This window comes from Trachinotus anak, unplaced genomic scaffold (genome assembly GCF_046630095.1).
Source record: "Trachinotus anak isolate AG129_WGS33_773 ecotype Australia unplaced genomic scaffold, CSIRO_AGI_Tana_v1 ptg000007l, whole genome shotgun sequence".
NCBI classification, from domain to species: domain Eukaryota; kingdom Metazoa; phylum Chordata; class Actinopteri; order Carangiformes; family Carangidae; genus Trachinotus; species Trachinotus anak.
The window spans coordinates 25,721,654-25,742,291 of NW_027273858.1; the positions used below are offsets into that span (position 1 = coordinate 25,721,654).

Genomic DNA, 20,638 nt, shown 5'->3' on the forward strand with positions numbered 1-20,638 from the left:
CAAGCAGTTTCAAGACCCACTGGATCAGGTGATATAGTGAATTAAAAGTGAATCTCTTTGGACACAATTCTGCACGAATCAGATGACCTTAGAGATTTGCCAAAAGTATATCTGATAACATGAAATATGTGGAGTGGTTAAAAATGTAATGTCTTCAACCTGAGCATATGTAAACATCCGACTTCAGCTGTGAGTTGAGTATCAGAGTATTGAACTGAGCAAGAACATGTTTTATTGCTTATAAATTCAACTCTTCATTTGTGAGAGAAAAAATGTTACTTCTTTAATCAGTGTCAGTTTGTTCTTCAAAATAACAGCACCAGGTCTGAGAATGTCATTTCCTTTATTTGTCTGTGGTTCAACATAGAAACACAAAGGTTTATCCATTACCGACAGAAATGACAATGCCATGCTGAACACAGGACACCTGCATTATAGAACAGTAGCAAACAACAGTATGGCTTGGAATAGAATATTCCTACTTTTATTTATTTCTTATCTCTAAATTGGTGTAACTGCTATTTCCCCCCTCTGCCTGTATGTTATAGAACAGTGGAATATTCTGTATATTAAGATTTTCTCCTCATAAAATAGGCAGCCATGTTTGGATACCTCATACCTCCAACAAACATGCACACTGTGCACAGATGTAAAGAACTGAAGACTTTGAATTCCCCCAAAGCAAAAAACAAACAAATGTTCATGCCTGTTCTTAAACAAATACACCACCTCCATGCAGCAGTGTGAGCTATTCAACGCTCAGAGGAGAGTATGTTGTTTTTGGACAGTATCAAATACAATAAAACTGAAATTGTGCAAAAAAAAAAAAAAAGCACCAGGTAATTCAGTCTGCCATAGATGAAATGTTATGCCTCTCTAATACCAGTCCATTCCTTCTGATACATGTCGTTCTTGTGGCACAGAGCGGTGCTGAGAGCCAGCTCAGCATGCATTAGGTGAAAGGAACAGAGAATTCTAGACATTTTAAGACTCCTTCAGGAACTGTAGAAACCAAACTGTCTCCTTATCACACGTCCAAAGCATGCTGGGTAAGGCTCCAGCTCCAGTATTGCATTTTTCCTCAATCGCTTTGATGCAGTTCACTCATCAGAAACATCATTCTCACAACTCTTAGGGCAGTTCTCACTGCACTACATCACCTGTGCAAAAACCACAAACTATCAAAACCTCTTTCATACAAGTGGAAACATGAAACTTCAGTCAATCACTTCAACATCGTCACCACTGAATAAAACCCTCTCTCCAGGGCTGTTAGACTCACTCATCAAATGATGTGATATTTTCATAAAAACCTGGACGTCTTTCCAAAATGAGGAGGCTACTGCAAAAAATGTCATGCAGAGTAAAAAATGAGAGCGAGGTGGCTGTTGTAAATATGGTTTTTACATGTGTTTGTACAAATCCCCATATGGTACATATGGTACACACCACACCATACAGTAGTTACAACAGTAACATTTTGGAAAAATAAATATATTCTGTTTCAACACTGCAGTGGTGTTGCTAGATTCCTGTACTGTCACCTCAGAGCAGTGTATGAATATTCAAGCCTCTGGATGACAGCAGAGCTTCAGATTTAGAGCAAACATGGTATCACCATAAATTAACTATAATGAAAAAGTGACGCAAATACTTGATTCTGAGATGTATTTATCATATTTTCAATGCAGGAGATTTGTGGCACTTTGCATTTTGTGTGTGTGATTTTTGATTTGTGTGCAGAGTTTAGAAAAATGAGACTCGTGAAACGTGAAAGCACGTAATAAAACTGTATTTGTAAATTCAAATGACAAAACTGCTGTAACTGAGGAAAGCTAAATGATAGAGCATGGAGCTGTGCATTGAAAAATGGACAAAGAAAAATATGCAGTCATTTGAAAACAAATGTAGCACCAAAGTGTGTGTGTGTGTGTGTGTGTGTGTTTGTGTGTGTGTGTATGTGTGTGTGTGTGACTGGCTCTGCTTTTTCAAACATATTTGACAGAAGTTAAAAGTGACTTGATTGAAAAACACTGATTCGATGCAGGATCTTATCAAAGTGAGAGAGAGGTTGGTTCTATCTGATACAAACTGGTTTTATGAGTCGTTAGAATCAGATGAGAAAAACAACACAATGAGAAAATATCTTTGGTAGTGAAACATATGTACACAATGGCCGTTTGTACAAACACAGTGAGAAAAGCTGGTGTATGTGGGGCCATGATGAACTGAGCATGATGTTTCTGATGTGTGAGCTGCATCAAATCGGCTGAGAAAAGCTGGAACGGGTTTATGAATGAATGATAGAATATTTCATACCTCAGCATTGGCTGTAAAAGTGAACTGAAAGTTTCTTGTTTTCTTGGAGAGGGGTGACACTTGGACAGCTGCTGCTGGGTACTGCAGCTGCCGCCGTCCTCAGTACTGAAGCAGGGAGAAAACACTGTGTGGCTTCAGTTTGTCGCTGCCGTTCAGCTCTTTGAGCTCGATGACGACCACGCAGCCCAGGACCTCAGCTCGCTGCTTCCTCATCAGCTCACAGGCCGCAGACAGAGTCCCTGCAGCAAACACACAAATGTCTGAATGACTCTCTACAACACAAGCTGGTTCCTACTGTGGCCCAAGACATAACCTTTTAATTGACTCAACATCACTAAGCCAGTGTGATACCATGAGCCTGCAACGCTCTGGTCAAAAACAGGAGGGAAATTCTAGATATAGATGAATCCAGTTCAAGGTTTTACACAGACTACACTATTCTAATACTAAACTTAGTAAGATTTTTGAATCACTTTCTCCTATGTGTCACAGATGTGGCAAAGCTGAAGGACCACTATCCTCTGGTGCGAGATATTTAATTGGTTTTCTAAACAGCATGGAACTAACGTTCAGCCCGACTGCAGCACAGCTCTCTTTGGTTGTTCTGACAGAACAAGGGCCCTTCCTTCTTACTAAACGCAGGCTCTTAAAGCTGGCATGGTTGCAGCAAAACAGCTCCATGTTTTAAAAGGTAACTGAACGAGATGCTTTCTGTTGCTAAACTGGAACAGATTATTGTAAACAGAACTCCCAGATGTTTCTCCAGCAGGTCTGGAAGACTTTCTGACAATGGTCGAGACCTAACTACCTAATCTCTGAGTGTTGCTGTGTACTATGCTGCTGTACTCCATGTAGCCTTAATGTCTGGTATGCGACTGATATCGTGGTTACTCCACCCAGGGTTTTTTTTCCTCTCTTTTTTTCTCTCCCATCTTTCTTATTTTGTTCTGCAGTCTTGTTTGACTGTGTATGATTCTCCTGGCAGACAAGAGTATTCTTTCCTTGTTTGTCTGTTTGTGTAGCTGTATTTACAAGCTCTATTTCAGAATCTCTTGTCTCTCAGTTAATTTATATAATCATCTGAATGGATGCTCTGTGTTTGGTCTGTGTACTTGTCCTAATGTCAAAAATCAAAGTATTCAAAAAGTATTCTCACACATGTTTTTGTATTGAAGAGAGCACATTTAAAAGCACTGAGGAAAGATTTAAGCAGGAGACAACTGAGAACATGATGTTTGAAAAGCAGGTGAAAGCAGGAGATACCTCCAGTAGCCAGAAGGTCATCGATGAGCAGAACCTTCTGTCCTGGAGCCACTGCATCCTCCTGGATCTCCACCTTTGCCTGGAGGACCAGAAGAGAGACTCTTAAAAAACCCCGCTCGTGCTTCTCAACAGCAGAGACTGCAGCTGCTCAGGACTGATGTGATGATGATGATGATGATGATGATGATGATGATGAGCTGTAATGCTGAAAGCTTCACCCTCACACCAGAACAGCTGATTGAAGAGGAGCTAAAGCAACAACTGCATCAACAGCCTTTATTTGTAGCTGAGTGGATTTCCAGTGTGTTGGTGGTCCTGCTACCTGCTCACAGTTATTGCAAGGCAGTATTTTTTTTAATTAGTTAAGCTTATTGTAGCTCTAATTTGTATGAAGTGATCTGAAGCCAAGGAGACTAACAGCTGCGGAAGTGATACTGTAATGGTGCAGGTCAAGAACGGCCCCCGTGGGGGGAGAGGAGAATGTTCACTGATACACATGTTCAGTACTTGCACAGCCCCTGTGGGGTCACACCCCTCGTATAATAATATGTTGGGAGCCAAATGAGAAGCTCTTTAGACTTTAGAAACGTAAATAATGGAAATACAACACACTGTGACTTCAATTTCTAGGAGTCTGTATTTTCCAATTACAGTTCTGTCCACAATGTAAACTGAACATAACAGAGTAAAGTGTTGTTTTAAACTAAATCCTGAGCATGTGTGTTTGTGTTCTTTACCGTGCCATATTCCAGATCATACGCCACAGACACAGTGGCTCCAGGCAGTTTGCCTTTCTTTCTGACCAGGACAAAGCCCACACCAAGCCTCTGGGCAAGCAGGGGCCCAAACAGGAAACCACGAGCATCTAACCCTGCACACACACAAACAACAAAGCAAATGTGTTACAAGCCAAATACGCATTAGAAGGACAGATTAGGAAAGGACATAAATAAGCAGTCTGAGCAGTAAACACACAGGTGGACAGTCAGGATGGTTAAGATCAGATAAGATCCTAACTGCCCTGTAACTTCTCCACCAATCAGTGAGCTGCTCCCACTACTAAGGCTGTATCTTTCCCCAACTGCAACTTTTCAATCATATGAACTAAAACTAACTAATGTTGGACCTTTCAGATCCAGATGTGTTTGTAACCTTAAGAAAAAAAAGTTTCTCAGTCATTCAGTTAGTTCATCTTGCCTGGCTGATGGTTTGGTATGTCACAGAAAAGGGGATAAATATTCTTGTATTTGTATTAAACAAGGATCTAAAAACATTTTTGAGCTGACATTATGGTGTTACATGTAAACATGGATGTGTAAAGTCCATGTGCATTGGTCAGGATAATTGTCTTCAGTTTTGGAAGTCAAATGGCAGTTATATAAGCCCTGCACAAAACTTCATAATGAATTACCTTATACCTCACATTAAGAGGACTTAATCCCTCCTTTCCAAACATTTCCTGAGGCTGCACCACTTCCCATGAAAGCTCGGTGGAGCAACAAGCACTGGGTGCCGTGTTCACGTTCTGAGCAAGACTCAGGGCAACACCATCCCTGAGCTTCTTAATTACTGTTGATAACTGTACATATGGAAGAAAAAAGAACAGTCAAGATCATTTTGGTTTCATTTGTCCCAACGTTTGGACGTTATCACTGTATATTTGTCCAGTGGTCACAGTGCCCTCACACTGCCACTGCCCATCACACAAGACATGTTTCGTTCACTTTCTATTGTTCCAGATTGACCGTGAAGAGGGTGTAACTCCTTAAAACCAAGAGTGTGGAAACAAGAGTGGGATGGAAGATGTTCAATCCTGTGAGACACATCTGCCTCGACCCACTGGATTAAGTGGAGATAGAGGGAGAAGCCAGCCTTGGTCTCTATGAATGATTTACAGCAGAACTACTTTCTAAAGGTGAGCTGATGAATACTTTTAAAGATGCTGGTGCCACTCTCCTCGTTTTGTGTCTTTACGGCTCATCAGGGGAAGGATTCTGGTTTCCATCAAAAGAGGCTTTGCTTTGTTTTCTTACCTACTATCAAATCGACCTGTTGGTGATTCTTCCTCACATGTTCCTCAAACAGGTCGATCACTGCGGTGAGAGCAGCTGGATCCTTCAGGATGGGACAGATATCTCTGCAGGACACACACACGTTACATCAGCAATGCAGTTATTTCAAATGGAGATCAATATAAAACACATTTCAGTGAGTTATCTCCTACACTGTAAATCTAATGTATGTCTAGAAGTCACAATAATGTTTCATTCACATTGTCAATCAAAACCTGAGGTGGGGCTGCCACTGTTTTTATCATGGACTCAGGATGAGATGTCTTCAAACAGTCCAACACCAAATACACTTACAATGATGTAAAAGACAGAAAAGCAGCACAAATCAATGACTTAAACAATTCATCAATAATCAAAATCCTTGTCTATTAGTTTTCTCTTCATCTGCTAATTAACTGATCCTCGAGGCCCTGAGCAGAAGCTTTAATCTCAGAGAGCAAAATGACTGTGAGCAGCAGGTCACAACACACAACACTGTCATCAGGTGTTCCACAAAAGTACAAGCAAGCACATCAGCCGTCAGCTCCTTCTAACTGTCTGACAACAGATGAACACCACGACTAAAGCTCAGGGATTCTTCTTGTGCTCTGTTCAGTACTGCTCATCCCGCGGCTCGGACTGGATCAATCACCTTCACTGCTCTCAGACCTGCCACTGAAAGCCTCCTGTGAACAGATGTTTTCAGTAACAGTCCTCCGCACTTCACTTTGTGCACATGAGGAACAAATATAGCAACAACCGCTGGTGACACTTCCTCCCCTGGATATTTCAGACCTGCGTTGCAAAATTGTGCACATGCACAAAATGTAGTAGTTGACAGTGGGAAGGACTGCACTGATAAAACAATACAACCATCGTAGCTCAGCAGCACTCTATATAGCAGCATCCTAAAATATTATGTCCGAAAATAATACATAGTTATAATCACTAAAATAAGTAATATATATGCTAAAATAAATAGTATGATCCTAAAATAAAAAATATAATTGCTCAGGCTGCTTGAATATTTAAATGTATGGTTACAACAACTCTCCCCCTTTATTTCCCTGAGGACGGTGGAGAAAGGTGTTTTGTGTCTCAGCTGGCGAGGAGCTCGATCTGACTGACTGAACTTTGATCTGTAAAATAATCCTCTCTCTTGTTTCTCATCTTGTTGTCTACACAGTGACACAGTACAATTGGCAGAGGAGGGAGGCCCCTAATATTACATCCTCCCCCCATTGCTCATTGCTCACAACCAAAGTGGTTATTTATCTGGCCTGAGGCCCCAACTGACTGAGACCAGCACTGACTAACAAGTAGTGAAGCAAATAGTGAAATCAGCATGCTAACTGTCTGCTAACTGTCTTCACACACACCATGCACTGTTTGTTCAAATAACAAATGTACAGAAGCAAAGAAAAAGTGGATGTTACAGAACTTTATAAGATCTTTATAAAATCTTCTTCTTTATGAGATCAAACTCATTCCAAAGAGTGGAGCCTGTTAAAGCTGTATCGTCTACAGCTGCTGTTATCTGGATCAAACTGTCATAATGAACTTTATGTCCATGATAACAGCAAAGGTCTGTCTCTGTGAAACGTTCATGTCTCTTGAAACTGAAAACCAGTAACCTCTCGGTGACAACGTAGATGTTGCAATCACTTTTTGGCAAGTGAAAAGGAACATTTTCAGGGCCCATATGTGGGTTGAATTGGCCCTTTGACGGTATTTCAACAGGTGAGAAGGACTGAATGGGCAATAACCAGTCAAATATAATCATCGAGAGTGAAATCAGGTCATTCTGAGTCAGAAACAACCTTTCTGTAGATGCCGCAATCATTTTTTGGCAAGTAGTAAAGTGTATTTAATGTGTGATATTGGCCCTTTAAAGCAGGGGCCCTCACTTTTTCACATCAAGGTCTCCTCAAGTGACACAAATTCAACCACAGGCCCCCATTTGATAAGTTTTGGCCCATCGATTTCTGCTTTTATTACAGAAAGTCTTTGAAACCCAGGACCAAAATAGTCATATTGTGTCATTGTGTTAGACATGGATGAAATTATAGTAAAAATAATTTATCAAATTATTATAAATGATTAAAAAAAAATCCCCTTTCTTCTAAACAGGACTGGGCTGGTTTAATGTAGGTCAGATAAGGCAGTTGGACATGCATACAGATGGTTTATTTTATAACCCATCTGTGAATCATTAGTCTGGTTTATACATAGAAACAAGGCCATTAGACAAACCAAACACACATGAACCTCGTTAGTGTTGCCTATAATCACGTTGTGCCCGGTAAACTGCAAAAGCTTCGTTGGTCCCAACTGTGATTATCCGGTTTGAAGAAACATGGAAGCTCCACACAGACAGCTGGTCCGCTGGGTGACGGAGACCACCTCCCTCACCTGCTGGGCGCGGGGACCCTCCGGTACATGGAGCCAGCTACACAGGCTGGACCATGTGGGGCCCCGGCGGCTGACAGGACTGCGGCATGTGGTCGCAACGACAGCGCTCGGTACCTCACCTGAACAGGATCCCTTTCTTCGGGAAGTCCGGGAAGGGTCGGACGTGTCTGTGAACCAGGCGGAGTTTGGACTCTGCGTCTGCTGCCATCCTGACGGGGGTCTCATCTGCTGGCCCCCTGCTGGTCCCGAACCTTTGAGCTCCACCTCTTGTTCTTCCTCTGTACACGGAGCCTGGGACCAGCTGGGGACGCAGCAGCGCCCCCCTGTGGCCGCCCCTATACTCCCATATAGTGACGGAAGGGGTTTTTTCTGTCAACAACAGTGTAAGCATTAATACAGCCATCAATACAAAACAACAGGCGATAGAGCCAGGGGGAGGGGCCCAAAAGAAGAATGCAGCATTCAGAACCGCATCACCGGGGAGCCCGCAGGCTTCCCGCGGCCTTGTGCGGTGGTGAAGGCGGAGCACACCGACTCACAGGACAGAGGCGTGAGGAGGCGGGACCGGTTCTCAGCTGACTGCGGCCCGGGCACACTCCTGTACAGCAGGTGGCGCTGTTCCCTGCGCGGTTCCCTGCGCTGTTCCCTGCACCGCCTGTGTGTGTGCGCTGCGCCATGTTGTTGAGGTGTGTTAGGCTCCTGTCTGGCCCCTGTGCTGTGGCCCCGTCGTCGGGTCGTGCCGCGGGCTGTCACCGGGCCCTAACGCCTCGGGTCCAGAGGAGAGCGCGGAGCGGCATGCAGCACGGCCCCCCAGGTGAGTGGCGTGGGACACAGTGGGCACAGAGTGATAGAGAGGTGAACCGCCGGGGCAGCCAGCCGCCGGGGCAGCCAGCCGCCGGGGCAGCCAGCCGCCGGGGCAGCCAGCCGCCGGGGCAGCCAGCCGCCGGGGCAGCCAGCCGCCGGGGCAGCCAGCCGCCGGGGCAGCCAGCCGCCGGGGCAGCCAGCCGCCGGGAGCCCGCCCCGCGCTGAGCCGCGCACGGTCCGTGTGGCAGCAAGGCTCGACACTGAGGCCCACGGGCCTCCGGCGTCACTCACAGAGCCCGGAACCTACTCCAGCCTGTGTGCGCCACTTTTCAGTAAGAATGGCGGGTTGTCAGTATGTGGGAAGTCATGGGTGTCCTGTACCCAGATGTCTCAGTCCTGTCTTTTTCATAGCGCTGCAGATTTCAGAAATGAATCAATTTCTGCATACAGATAGGGGACTTTCAATTTAACATTTCTCTAAAATGCATTGTGGTTTCACGGTATCGTGATGTCACAAATCTTCAGTATAGTTTTCCAGAGGCTTCAAAATGTTCCTCATCTTTTTCGATGCTGTACTCATTTGAAAATACCTAATTAATCTTCCTGTATTACTTTGCGTATACTCACTGTTCGCGTTTTATTTTGAAAATCGGATCTCGCTAACCCTGTATGTCAGCTGGCTGTGGACCGTTTCAGTGCGTTTTACTTAAAGGCCAGAGCACGGGGGCCCTCCAGATGTAGGGTCCCCTGGTTTGACCACGGAGGAGCGAATGACCTCACTCTTCCAAGGTACTAACACATATTTCATACTTGACACTGTTTTTATTTGTGTTTTTACACTGAAAAACCCTCAGTGTTATTGTTTCAGACCTCTTGTAAAACATGTGGACCTTTAATGAACTATTAATTTTTTCAGGTGGTTAATCCATCCATCTATTCTCCATTGCTTCAGGTCATGATTAATACATATTATACAGTATATCAAGGGCATAGGTTTGGTCTCAACATTGGTTTTTAATGCTGTCAGCGGAATTATTTCTTTATATATTAGCATTAGCATTTACATTTAAATAAAAGCTTTTCACAATAACAGACCAAAGAAAGTAAAGAAGGTAAACTTTAGGAAATGAAAAAACGAACAATATTTTTGCATCAACATGTTTATATTCAGCGGTCCCATCAGTGGTCTAGATTCCACATTTAAAGCTGGCTCCACCATGAGCAGCTACAAAAGTAACATGCTGCTAATCCAGTGATGTAAAAACAATCTAATAATGTAAATTTGGTGACGTGAGTTAGCTAGAGCAGGTTTTCATTTTAAATCACTGTGGATGCAGGATGGTCAGTTTACTACCTATTACCGATGCTCTGGGTGGAGTGAAAGCTCCTGAAGTCTCTTTGCTGGCATGATATCTACAAAGTCCAAACCCTGTGGGCATGGACAAAGTTAAATGATGTGTGCTGTAGTTCAGGCAACAGAGGGGAGGGAGTCATCTGAAGTACTACATTTTTGCCATTTGACATGTTTGAGCTCTGGACTGACACTGATAAACTGGCCTCACCACTCTGGCTTCCTCTGTGTCTGGCAGTAAATGCAATATTCCCTCATGACATGTGTCTACAGATAGCCCCCACCCGTTCAGCCAAGCAAACGCTACTACGCCTAAATCAGTCATCTTTGAGACGCAGCCCCTATTGGGGCAGATCGGAATAATCTAATTTGACTTCACTCAAAACAGTATAGTAAGTATTGGTGGGGACATGTCCCAACTGTCCATACGCAAACCTACACTCTAGCAGTATCTACAGCTGGGAAGAACTGACAAAAGTGCCAGCTGTGTGTCAATAAATTACGTACTTGGTAAATAATTCCAGGGCATATTGACTATTGGTTTATTCATATCTTTAAGTCAGTATGTCTGTAAACAGGCATAAATTCAATTCTACTGGTTTTGAAAATGTCTATAAAATATTTAGCTTAAGTTTAACATGGTGAAGCTGCAGAAACCACAAGAAAACCTTCATAGGCCACCATGTGTAAGGTGAGACGAAAACAGTACTGAACACACACAGCTCCACTGTTTCTGTCAAACAAATCGGTGATTGAGCAGTGAGCCCAGTCCCGGCTCTCACATGTGCACCCTGAATGTCGGGCACACAGACAGTGAGGAGACAGACGGGGCGGTAACGACTTAATGCGTGCTTTTTTCACGGCCCACTGATGCAGCGGGTTTCCTCTCAGTGCTCCTTATGACCAGTCCAGTATGACAGACGAGCCTGTTGTCTAATGTGTCTAATGTGTCAGATCTGGGACAAACGTTCACTTGGAAGTAGCAATGAACTGATTACACTTTGGTAGTCAGAGGTCAAAGGTCAAGCTGGTGGCCTTATGTAACATGCTTTTGGTGTTCATATGCTAATTACTACACTACGTTACATTTACTCATTTGTCAGAAGCTTTTATCCAAAGCCGCTTACAAGTGAAGGACATCAGCTTTAGTTATGATAAAATACACTTTCATTATAGCCTCCATGAAATTCTTTCAAACCTCTCTCTCCATATATTATGAGTCTGGACAGAAATGGATGTAAACTGTAACAAAACGTTTTGGTTTTGGTTTTTCTCAGTTCATTCTTTGTGTGGCCTCTCCCAGAAAGGTGCTCCGACTAGTCCCAATGCCAGATAGTAACCATGTGTGCAGTGGTTTAAATGAGCCCTGGGGCTCACAATGTAGCCTCTAACTGACTGAGTTCAGAGGAACTCCTAAAATATGGGGAGTGTTTAAGACTCTAAAGGTTTAAGGCTAATTCACAAAGCCTCTTAGTGCTAGAAGTATGTCCCAAGTCTAAGAGAGTTTACAGAGGACTCCTGGTTCCCTGAGACCTGCTCCCAGGCCAGGTGATGTGCTGCTGGTAACGTGTCTTTGTGTCAGTGTTTTGAATAAAGAGAATGATAATACACTGGGGATGATGGTCTGCACAGCTCTGTGCTGCTCAGACACAGTGGAAAAATCTGATAAGCTCAGCTGTCAGAAGCAAGATGCTCTTAACGGAGCTGTTGGACACTTGGTCGAGTGCACATTAAATAGTTATCAGCTGTCTGAATCAGCTGTATTAGTTCCTCACATTAATGAATATTTTCACATTCACTGACACACCTTTCACCTGTCACACACTGTGGACATAGTGAGGAAGGAGGAAGCTCACTCGTGAGACATCACAAGGCATCGAGGTCTACCCTGCACCTCCTCTTATCTCATGATTGTCTTTGCTCTTGACTGAAAGTCTCAGGAGTCTGGTGAAAAGCTGTTGAGGAGCTCCTCACCTCTGTCTGCTGCTGACTGTGTCATTTCCAATCCAGTGTCCTGGAGCACAGAGCCAGAGCAAACCTGCTGCTGACACCTACTTACACACTGCGTCTTCCCTCTCTGCTCTGAATGTGAACACGTCTCTGTCCCTCTGTCCCTCTGTCCCTCTGTCCCTCTGAACTCACCCTAGCCTGCTGACCTGAGAGAGGCCAGCTCTGGGAAGTCTTGTCTCACTATGTTGTCTTCCTTCCAAGGAAAGCTTTGCCGGAATGGAGAGGAGAAGAAACCAGTGGTGAGTCTCCACCATCTGATCAGCAGCCATGTTTTCTTTTCCCCTGCGTTCAGTCCTCGCACCACAGATGATGTGCACTCATGTTTGCTGTGGGATTATTTTATTTGTTTTACAGCCACTAAATATGAATCATCACACTTTACGTACTGAAATAAGAGCTCATACATGAAATGATAGTAAAGGCCTGTTAACATCTGTTCTCAGGTCTGTATTGAGGGGAACATTGCCAGTGGGAAGACGACGTGTCTGGAGTATTTCAGCAGAACAAGTAACATAGAGGTAAAACAACGTCCTTCCACAGCAGAGTTGTGCTTCACTCTCAGAGATTAATCTATCCAATAGAGACTAAAAGAATTGTCTGTCACTCTCTGGAGGGATGTGCATTAGTTAATGTGACCAAACTATAAGGTCCGGGTTATCTACCCTCTTTGTCACTCTCTTCCTTAACTAATCAACTAATCAAAGTTGAGTTTATTACAGATTAGACTAGCCACTCCTCTTTTTCAGATACTTTCACATCAACTAAAAAAAAAAGTTTAAGCAGCCGAACTTTTTCATCTTCCTTTTCTACTTGTGGAAATATGACTTGTGTGTTATCTTTGTTCATTTGTGCTATTACCTCAGATGTCTTGATTGGACTACTCAGGCCATTGACGTAGCAGTGTTGTGCTTACTGAAGATTTGTGTACGTGTCTATGACACACATTGACTTAAGTTGTAACAACTGCCATTGGTTGGGTGGCCCCGAGGCTCATTGCACTGCAACATAAGCAACAACATGCAAATAGACAGAAGACAAACAAATTCAGAAAACACACAAACTCGCTACAAATACTCGCAACACAACCAAACACATTTGTGTATTTGGTTGTGTTTGTGTGTCTGCAGCATATGTGTTGTCAGATTCTATCTGTATGTGTTTTGTTTTTTTTTAAGTTGCAGTGTGTTGAGCCCTCAGGGCCACCATACATTTGACATGAGGGGAAGGCTGGACTTTAAAGGTTTTATATAAAAGACTGGAACTGTTGTAACTGTTTACATCCCACTTTCGTCCTTCTGCCTCAACACTGGGAGACCCATTCCTTCCTTTGACATCAGTGCTGTCGAAAGATTCCAAGGAAGAGTGACCCCGGATGTCAGACGGGTTGATAACATATTTTTTCTCTCCCCTCATTTGTTCCAGGTCCTTACAGAACCAGTCGCTAAATGGAGGAATGTCCGTGGACACAACCCTCTGGTACTGTGCATGACGGTGTTGTTGTCATAGTGTGAGCGTACTGACCTGCACATACTGATGACCTGTGTAGTCAGGTCATGACCTGAAAGTATTTGCATTAGAGCATTAAATGGAAAAGTGTTTTTGAAATGAAAGTTTTAATGAAATGAAATAAAAGCTGTAAAGACCCAGCAGAGGCCTCCAGGGGCTGCAGTGTTTGTTTTCAGAATTTGGGTGAATAGCTGAATGGGATATGACCTTTGCACTGTTTACAAGTGGTGACAGTGGTCACACTAAGTTCATAAAGGTCAACTCGCCTCTGGGGACTGTGGTGATGTAGATCAAACCTATCCAGCGGTTGCAGTTGCAGATAAACAGCTGTTTGTCTCTGTCCCTGCAGGCTCTGATGTACCAGGATCCTGAGCGCTGGGGCATCACACTGCAGACCTATGTTCAGCTCACCATGCTGGACAGACACTTGTCATCCATAGTAAGTGTGCTGTTAGCTAGTGCAGGCTGTGTCAACCTGCAGTGATGAGAAACACAGTGGTAACTGTGGACTGGTGGTGCAAACGTACCACCCTGTCAGGAAACCAGCTGTTTGTGCTAAAAGTTTCTCATTGGTTGCAGTCGGCTCCGGTCAGGATGATGGAGAGGTCCATCTTCAGTGCCAAACACGTCTTTGTGGAGAATCTCTTCAGAAGGTACTGTTATCTGTGGTCTGGGGAACTTCAGCGCCTGGGGGTGGATGAATAAAACTCAGTGTAGAAACTATGTGTATGCACAAAACCAGAAATATGCAGATGCATGCTAGTGGTTGGAGTTATAAAGGCGTGTGTAGAATGACTCCTTTTATAAATCTCACTCATTGAGAAATTGGGTGCACGTGCACAAACCTCAATTCCACTCCCACAATTAGCCATAAATGGATGAAGACACTCCCACAACCCATCAGTTTGCAGACAGTCTGTGCCACAGGTTATCAGGCACGGCCCAGAAAACGACAAAGAGAAACACAACTTCACAGATTGTTGGTTGGATCACAAACAGGAGCTCATCAGTAAACTTTACAACTCCAGCTGTGAAGTCTTCATTCAGCTCCAGACAGACGTCAAACTGTGATTCGTCAATATTACAATAGTCTGGAAACAGTTCACACAATGACTCACAATAAATAATGAGGATGAAGATTATATTATTATTATTATTATTATTATGAAGATTAAATAATGGTAAAAGAAACAATGAGCACACAAACAGTTATTTCACTTTATCAATTGTTAAATAGTTTTCTCTATGTATACAGCAAAACTTATAATAATAATAATAATGAATGAAGGTTTTGTTTTGTCTATATTAAATTCTGTCTCCTTTTTATTTTGCATTTTCCCTTCAACTTTGTTCACTCCAAAAAAAACCTGTGTACTCACTGCTGAGTGCTGATGTCCTGCTGCTTGGCTTCTTGTTTCAGTGGGAAAATGCCAGAGGTGGACTATGCTGTCCTGAGCGAGTGGTTTGATTGGATCACAGCTAACATCTCCATTCCCGTTGATCTGATTGGTGAGAATAACATAAAGCAGGAACACAAACATGAACATGATAAAGACATGAAATACAGCTGCTACAGTTTTTTTTTTATTGCTGATAGACACTCATTGAAACACAGAGAATATAAATACTAAAAAAACTGAAACTGAGATGATGATTAGTTTGCATTTGTACATCAGGGAGTGGAGGTGTTAATCTTCATATTACCTGATTATGTAAATTTTAAACATTTTCATATCACCAGTGAGGAGAAACATTACACTACACCCTCTGTTCTCTCTCTGAACGTGTGGAACATCACAGACTGCAGCTTTACATTGTGACGCTCTGGATACTGGTTGTGTTTTTTCTTTTGCCTTCACTGCTTGGCCCTGACACCAGTTGTTCTGGTAAAAAGTGACAAAATAACTGTGCAGGAATCACTGAGTCGTAGTTCAAATTATTCTGCTGTGTGTGTGATGGAGGATTGGCAATGTCTGCATGCCCTCCCTCATTTCACATGCAGAGTGCCCACAGGCATCCTGTCTGAACTGATCTCACACAGCTCTGAATGCATGATATGTAAACAGGTCACATGGGGCATTTTTAGATAAGAAATGCACTTTGTCTGGTGAATTTGCATCAATTTCCCTCATCACAGTCCCACCACAAGATGATCAGTGTGAAAAGACACGTCCAGAACAATATCCAGATTCCGTTACATCAAATAGACTGAAACTATTGTCTTTGAACACATCGCAGTGACAGAAGCTGCAAACACGCAGCAGGTCTTCATGTACAGAGCAGGCACAGAACAAGTCATCATTATCATCATCACCATCAGGAGCAGGAAACCAGAGATCCCACCATTCAGACATCAAAGTGTGATCCACCCTCGTCACTTTAGTTTTATCGTCACAGCAGCAGCTGCTGCAGCTTGTTGATGAGACTTTTCCCTCTGGCTCCAGTCTATCTGCAGACGTCTCCTGAGACCTGCCACAAGAGGCTGAAGCAGAGATGCAGAGAGGAGGAGAAAGTCATTCCACTGGTGAGGAGGCAGACTTCACAAACTGTCACTCACCTTCAAGGGAAATGAGTGGGGTTTTATTTAGTGTGTGTGTGTGTGTGTGTGTGTGTGTGTGTGTGTGTGTGTGTGTGTGTGTGTGTTCCCACAGGAGTATCTGCAGTCTATCCACCAGCTGTATGAGGACTGGCTCATCAGGCGGACCTCTTTCCCTCTCCCTGCTCCTGTTCTGGTGAGTGACTCTTCTCTTTGCTTTGGTTTGTGTGGATATTTTACTTTCACCATGTGTGTCTGCGTAGTTTCTGGTAGATGCCTGGTTGATCACCTGATTCCACACACTTAAAGTAACATCTTGTGTTTGTGTGCTCTCTCTCTCTCTCTCTCTCACCCTCTCTCTCTCTTATCTCTCTCTCTCTCTCTCTCTCTCTCTCTCTCTCTGCCAGTTTCAAAAAAAAAAAAAGCGATGAACCCGGCTGAGACCACTTGAATGCTTATAACTTCAAAAGTCACAATGTATTGAACATCCATCACTTTCTTTGTGTTCCCCGAAAACACCTGTGTTGTGTATGCGCAGCGTGTTTGCAGCACGTGTTGTTAAATTGATGAAGATGTCTGTGTTTTGTCTGTTTTCAGTGTTTTTACCAGATTTAATAATTGTTTGCTTTGGAGGGGAGGAGAGCTCTGTGGATTATTCAGTTCCCAGTAAGAACCTCTTGAACAGTTGAGGCTGGAATCCTAACAGGAAGTGGCTGAATGCAATGACAGCAGAAACTCTCCTGATCCCACCCTTCTTCACCTCACCAGACTAGTTGAAGCTGCACTGTGGTCCACTCCCTCCTGTCTCCACATGATAATATTGTCCAGATGTCAGTGACTTTGCAGTCAGTAGTTGTCGATTTTGTGTCCAAAAACCCTTTTTGTGTTTGTGTGTGCAGGTAATTCCCGCCGACCACGACCTCCAGAACATGCAGCATCAGTACGAAGAAAACCGAGACAAGATCCTCGCAGCTAGCTACGTCTGATACCCACACCTAGAGTTACACACACACACACACACACACACACACACACACACAATCAAACGTCCTGAAAAACTGTTTACAAAAGTCACACAATTCATTGTTACATTTACTTTGGTTTTTCAGTACAAACTACAAACTACTTCTTTAAGATTCAGATTTTAAGTTTTAGAAATTTGACAGCTCATCTGTGATAACTTCCTCCTCTACTGCAGCTCGGCCAGTCTGTTCTCAGAGGCTCATATTCAGCAGCTTTCAAATACAGTTGTTCTCACCAACGTCACAAATGAAAAGGATTCTCACACCCACAGGAAAAGCTTCAGAAGCAGAGCTAAAACATTCCACTGAGCCTCAGCTTCTCATTCACCAACTGCTCCGGCTGTGACCTTTAACTGATTCATTCTGCTTGTGTGATCAGCCTGTTCAGTTGCTATTTATTAGTTTGCTTGTTACGTCTCTATGTGATGTGATGAACGTGAAGTTTACATTTAGCTGTCCTCCAGGAGTGGATTTTAAACCTGAGTGGATCAGCAGCGGCTCGGGCAAAAGTTTAACAACCCTGAAGGAATCTTTGCTCTTAATTTTACTTGTTTTACCATATTAAAAAGAAAACTCTGAAATCCTCAGTTTGTGTTGGTTTTTAAACAAGGTAACAAAACAGTTCATTTGTATACAGTAAACACATTAGGAGCACAACGCTTGCTTGAACCCCTTCAGCCCTCACAAGCCCCCACCTTGTACACTCTGAGTCTTCTATATACAGTGGATATAAAAAGTGTACACACCCCTGTTAAAATGATTGATGATGATGATGATGGTTTTTCTGATGTAAAAACAGATCCAATAAATAATTTCAAAACTTTTCCCACCTTTAATGTGACCAATAACCTGCACAATTCAACTGAAAAACAAACAAATCTGTCAGGGGGAAAAACATAAAAAAGAAAAAACCTACAGTAAGCTGGTTGCATAAGTGTGCACACCTTAAACTAATGAAGCACCTTTTGATTTAATGACAGCATCCAGTCTTTTTGGGTACACACCTGCCATCAATTAAAATGACTGATTAACCCCAAATAAATAATTTATCATGATCATGATTTTCTTTACATCAGAAAAACCATCATCATCATCAATCATTTTAACAGGGGTGTGTACACTTTTTATATCCACTGTATGTATATTGCCACATTCACACATATATGTACACACATACCTGCATAAGGACATATAAATTAGCAGCACACACTCACTGGAAGTCATTGGTCATAGTTCCCACTGGGAGGGGAAGAGAGAGGAGCTGAAAATAAGGATTATTTAGAGAATAAGGAATGTGTCATCAGATATCAAGGTGGGTAAAAATTTCAGTTTGTGTTTTTAAACATTATGGTGGTCACATGTTAGCTGAGAGAGTTGGTAATGTGTGATGTGAGGAGGTGTTTGTTAACATTTAGACATTTTTCTTTGTATTTAAACCAACGTGATTGGCCAGCAGACAGATCACTTATGTCTTTGATGGAAGGAATTTCTCAAGTGACCTTGATGGGCTGTGTCTGAACTAGTTTATTAATAACTGTACCTTTTGCTATTTTAAATAAATAAAGTGGTGTTCAAACTACACACAGAGAACCTGCAGCAGTGGTATTATCCCATCATAGGGGGGCTGGTCTAAAACAAATGATAGCAGGCCCAACAGAAAATGTTCCCCCTGCACCCCACTGATCCGACAATGACTCCCCACACCTGGTTCCCTGTGTTTTTGCATGTTTTCTGTGGTATTTAACAGATTAACCATGACTCCAGGATTCTGTTGGTTGAAAGCATTTTGCTCCCGGTTGAGATGAAGAGAGGCTTTTGTTCTGCTGTGTCAGGCTGCTCATTCAGGCCTGCTGTCTTACAATGACTAAAGAAAAAGATGTGCAAACATCAGCTCCAGCTCAATCCTCCAGAGACAGCTTTCCACTGAACCGTGGTGACCAGTTCTCCTCAAAGCCACGATGTGATCGCTAGACTGAGTTAAAACTGATGATCTTCTGAAGCCATTCACCTCCCACCATTCAAAAAGAGTATTACAAAGAATAAACAAATAACCCACACATATAATCAGAATCAGAATCAGAATCAGAATCAGTTTTATTGCCAAGTATGTTTTCACATACAAGGAATTTTTTCTGGTGATTGGTGCAATTGATCAGCAACAGTGGGGCTCTCTAGCCTTGTTGATGAGGCTAATAGCAGATGGGAAGAAGCTATTTTTGTGGCGAGAGGTTTTGGTCCTGAAGGACCGCAGCCTCCTGCCAGAGGGGAGTGTCTCAAAGAGTTTGTGTCCAGGGTGGGAGGAGTCAGCTACAATCTTCCCTGCACGCCTCAGAGTCCTTGAGGCGTACAGGTCCTGGAGGGACGGAAGATTGCAGCCAATCACCTTCTCAGCAGAGTGGATGATACGCTGCAGTCTGTTATTGTCCCTCTCCGTGGCAGCAGCGTACCAGATGGTGATGGAGGAGGTGAGGATGGACTCGATGATGGAGGTGTAGAAGTTCACCATCATAGTCCTTGGCAGGTTGAACTTCTTCAATTGCCTCAGGAAATACATCCTCTGCTGAGCTTTTTTGATGAGGGAGCTGATGTTTAGCTCCCATTTGAGATCCTGTGTGATGGTGGTTCCCAAGAAGCGAAAGTGCTCCACGGTAGCCACGGGGGAGTCACACAGGGTGATGGGGGTGGGTGGGGCTGGGCTCTTCCTGAAGTCCACTATCATTTCCACTGTCTTCAGAGCGTTTAGCTCTAGGTTGTTCTGCCTGCACCAGGTCACCAGACGCTCAGTCTCCCACCTGTAGGCAGACTCATCGCCATCAGAGATGAGTCCAATGAGAGTGGTGTCGTCTGCAAACTTCAGGAGCTTGACAGACTGATGGCTGGAGGTGCAGGTGTTGGTGTACAGGGAGAAGAGCAGAGGAGAAAGAACGCAGCCTTGCGGGGATCCAGTGCTGATGGTCTGGGAGTCAGACACGTGCTTTCCTAGCTTCACGTGCTGCCTCCTGTCAGACAGGAAGTCGGTGATCCACCTGCAGGTGGAGTCAGGCACGCTCAGCTGGGAGAGCTTGTCCTGCAGCAGAGCCGGGATGATGGTGTTGAAGGCAGAGCTAAAGTCCACAAACAGGAGCCTGGCATAGGTCCCTGAGGAGTCCAGGTGCTGGAGGATGAAGTGGAGAGCCATGTTGACGGCGTCATCTACAGACCTGTTGGCTCTGTAGGCGAACTGCAGGGGGTCCAGGAGTGGGTCAGTGATGGATTTGAGGTGGGACAGGACAAGGCGCTCAAATGATTTCATGACCACAGAGGTCAGGGCAATGGGTCTATAGTCATTTAGTCCTGTGGGCCTTGGTTTTTTGGGGACAGGGAT

At 43.6% G+C, this 20,638-nt stretch overlaps 2 protein-coding genes across 7 annotated transcripts; one reads left to right on the forward strand and one right to left on the reverse strand.

The window, feature by feature from the left end:
• Positions 1-326: 326 nt before the first annotated feature.
• Positions 327-8,736, reverse strand: aprt (adenine phosphoribosyltransferase). 2 transcript variants are annotated; one of them, XM_071481617.1, is made up of 6 exons: positions 8,585-8,736; positions 8,165-8,414; positions 5,616-5,719; positions 4,320-4,453; positions 3,583-3,661; positions 327-2,558 (listed from the first exon to the last, which is right to left on the reverse strand). In XM_071481617.1, exons 2-6 carry the CDS (start codon positions 8,251-8,253, stop codon positions 2,419-2,421), a joined length of 546 nt encoding a protein of 181 aa, XP_071337718.1. In that variant the 5' UTR covers positions 8,254-8,414; positions 8,585-8,736; the 3' UTR covers positions 327-2,418. The 2 variants fall into 2 exon arrangements, with proteins under 2 accessions (XP_071337718.1, XP_071337717.1); XM_071481616.1 differs by having other exon boundaries at positions 8,165-8,590.
• tk2 (thymidine kinase 2) lies at positions 8,714-17,861 on the forward strand. Of its 5 annotated transcripts, none has more exons than XM_071481610.1 (11): positions 8,721-8,859; positions 9,526-9,638; positions 12,412-12,449; positions 12,654-12,728; positions 13,633-13,686; positions 14,066-14,155; positions 14,296-14,369; positions 15,137-15,225; positions 16,161-16,240; positions 16,368-16,448; positions 17,152-17,861. In XM_071481610.1, the coding sequence occupies exons 2-11, from the start codon at positions 9,620-9,622 to the stop codon at positions 17,236-17,238; spliced, it is 687 nt and encodes a 228-aa protein (XP_071337711.1). In that variant the 5' UTR covers positions 8,721-8,859; positions 9,526-9,619; the 3' UTR covers positions 17,239-17,861. The 5 variants fall into 5 exon arrangements, with proteins under 5 accessions (XP_071337716.1, XP_071337715.1, XP_071337711.1 ...); XM_071481613.1 differs by having other exon boundaries at positions 8,726-8,859; positions 9,546-9,638; XM_071481615.1 differs by lacking the exon at positions 9,526-9,638 and having other exon boundaries at positions 8,714-8,859; positions 12,211-12,449.
• The last annotated feature ends 2,777 nt before the right edge of the window (positions 17,862-20,638 follow it).

Coding starts and splice junctions, on each gene's coding strand:
- tk2 (XM_071481609.1), top strand. CDS start 8,721: ATGTTGTTGAGGTGTGTTAGGCTCCTGTCTGGCCCCTGTGCTGTGGCC. Junction 15,226..16,160: donor CATTCCCGTTGATCTGATTG/GTGAGAATAACA, acceptor CTCTGGCTCCAG/TCTATCTGCAGACGTCTCCT. Junction 16,449..17,151: donor CTCTCCCTGCTCCTGTTCTG/GTGAGTGACTCT, acceptor TTGTGTGTGCAG/GTAATTCCCGCCGACCACGA.
- aprt (XM_071481616.1), bottom strand. CDS start 8,448: ATGGCTGTATTAATGCTTACACTGTTGTTGACAGAAAAAACCCCTTCC. Junction 5,720..8,164: donor AAGAAAGGGATCCTGTTCAG/GTGAGGTACCGA, acceptor TGTGTCCTGCAG/AGATATCTGTCCCATCCTGA. Junction 4,454..5,615: donor ACAGGTCGATTTGATAGTAG/GTAAGAAAACAA, acceptor GTGTGTGTGCAG/GGTTAGATGCTCGTGGTTTC.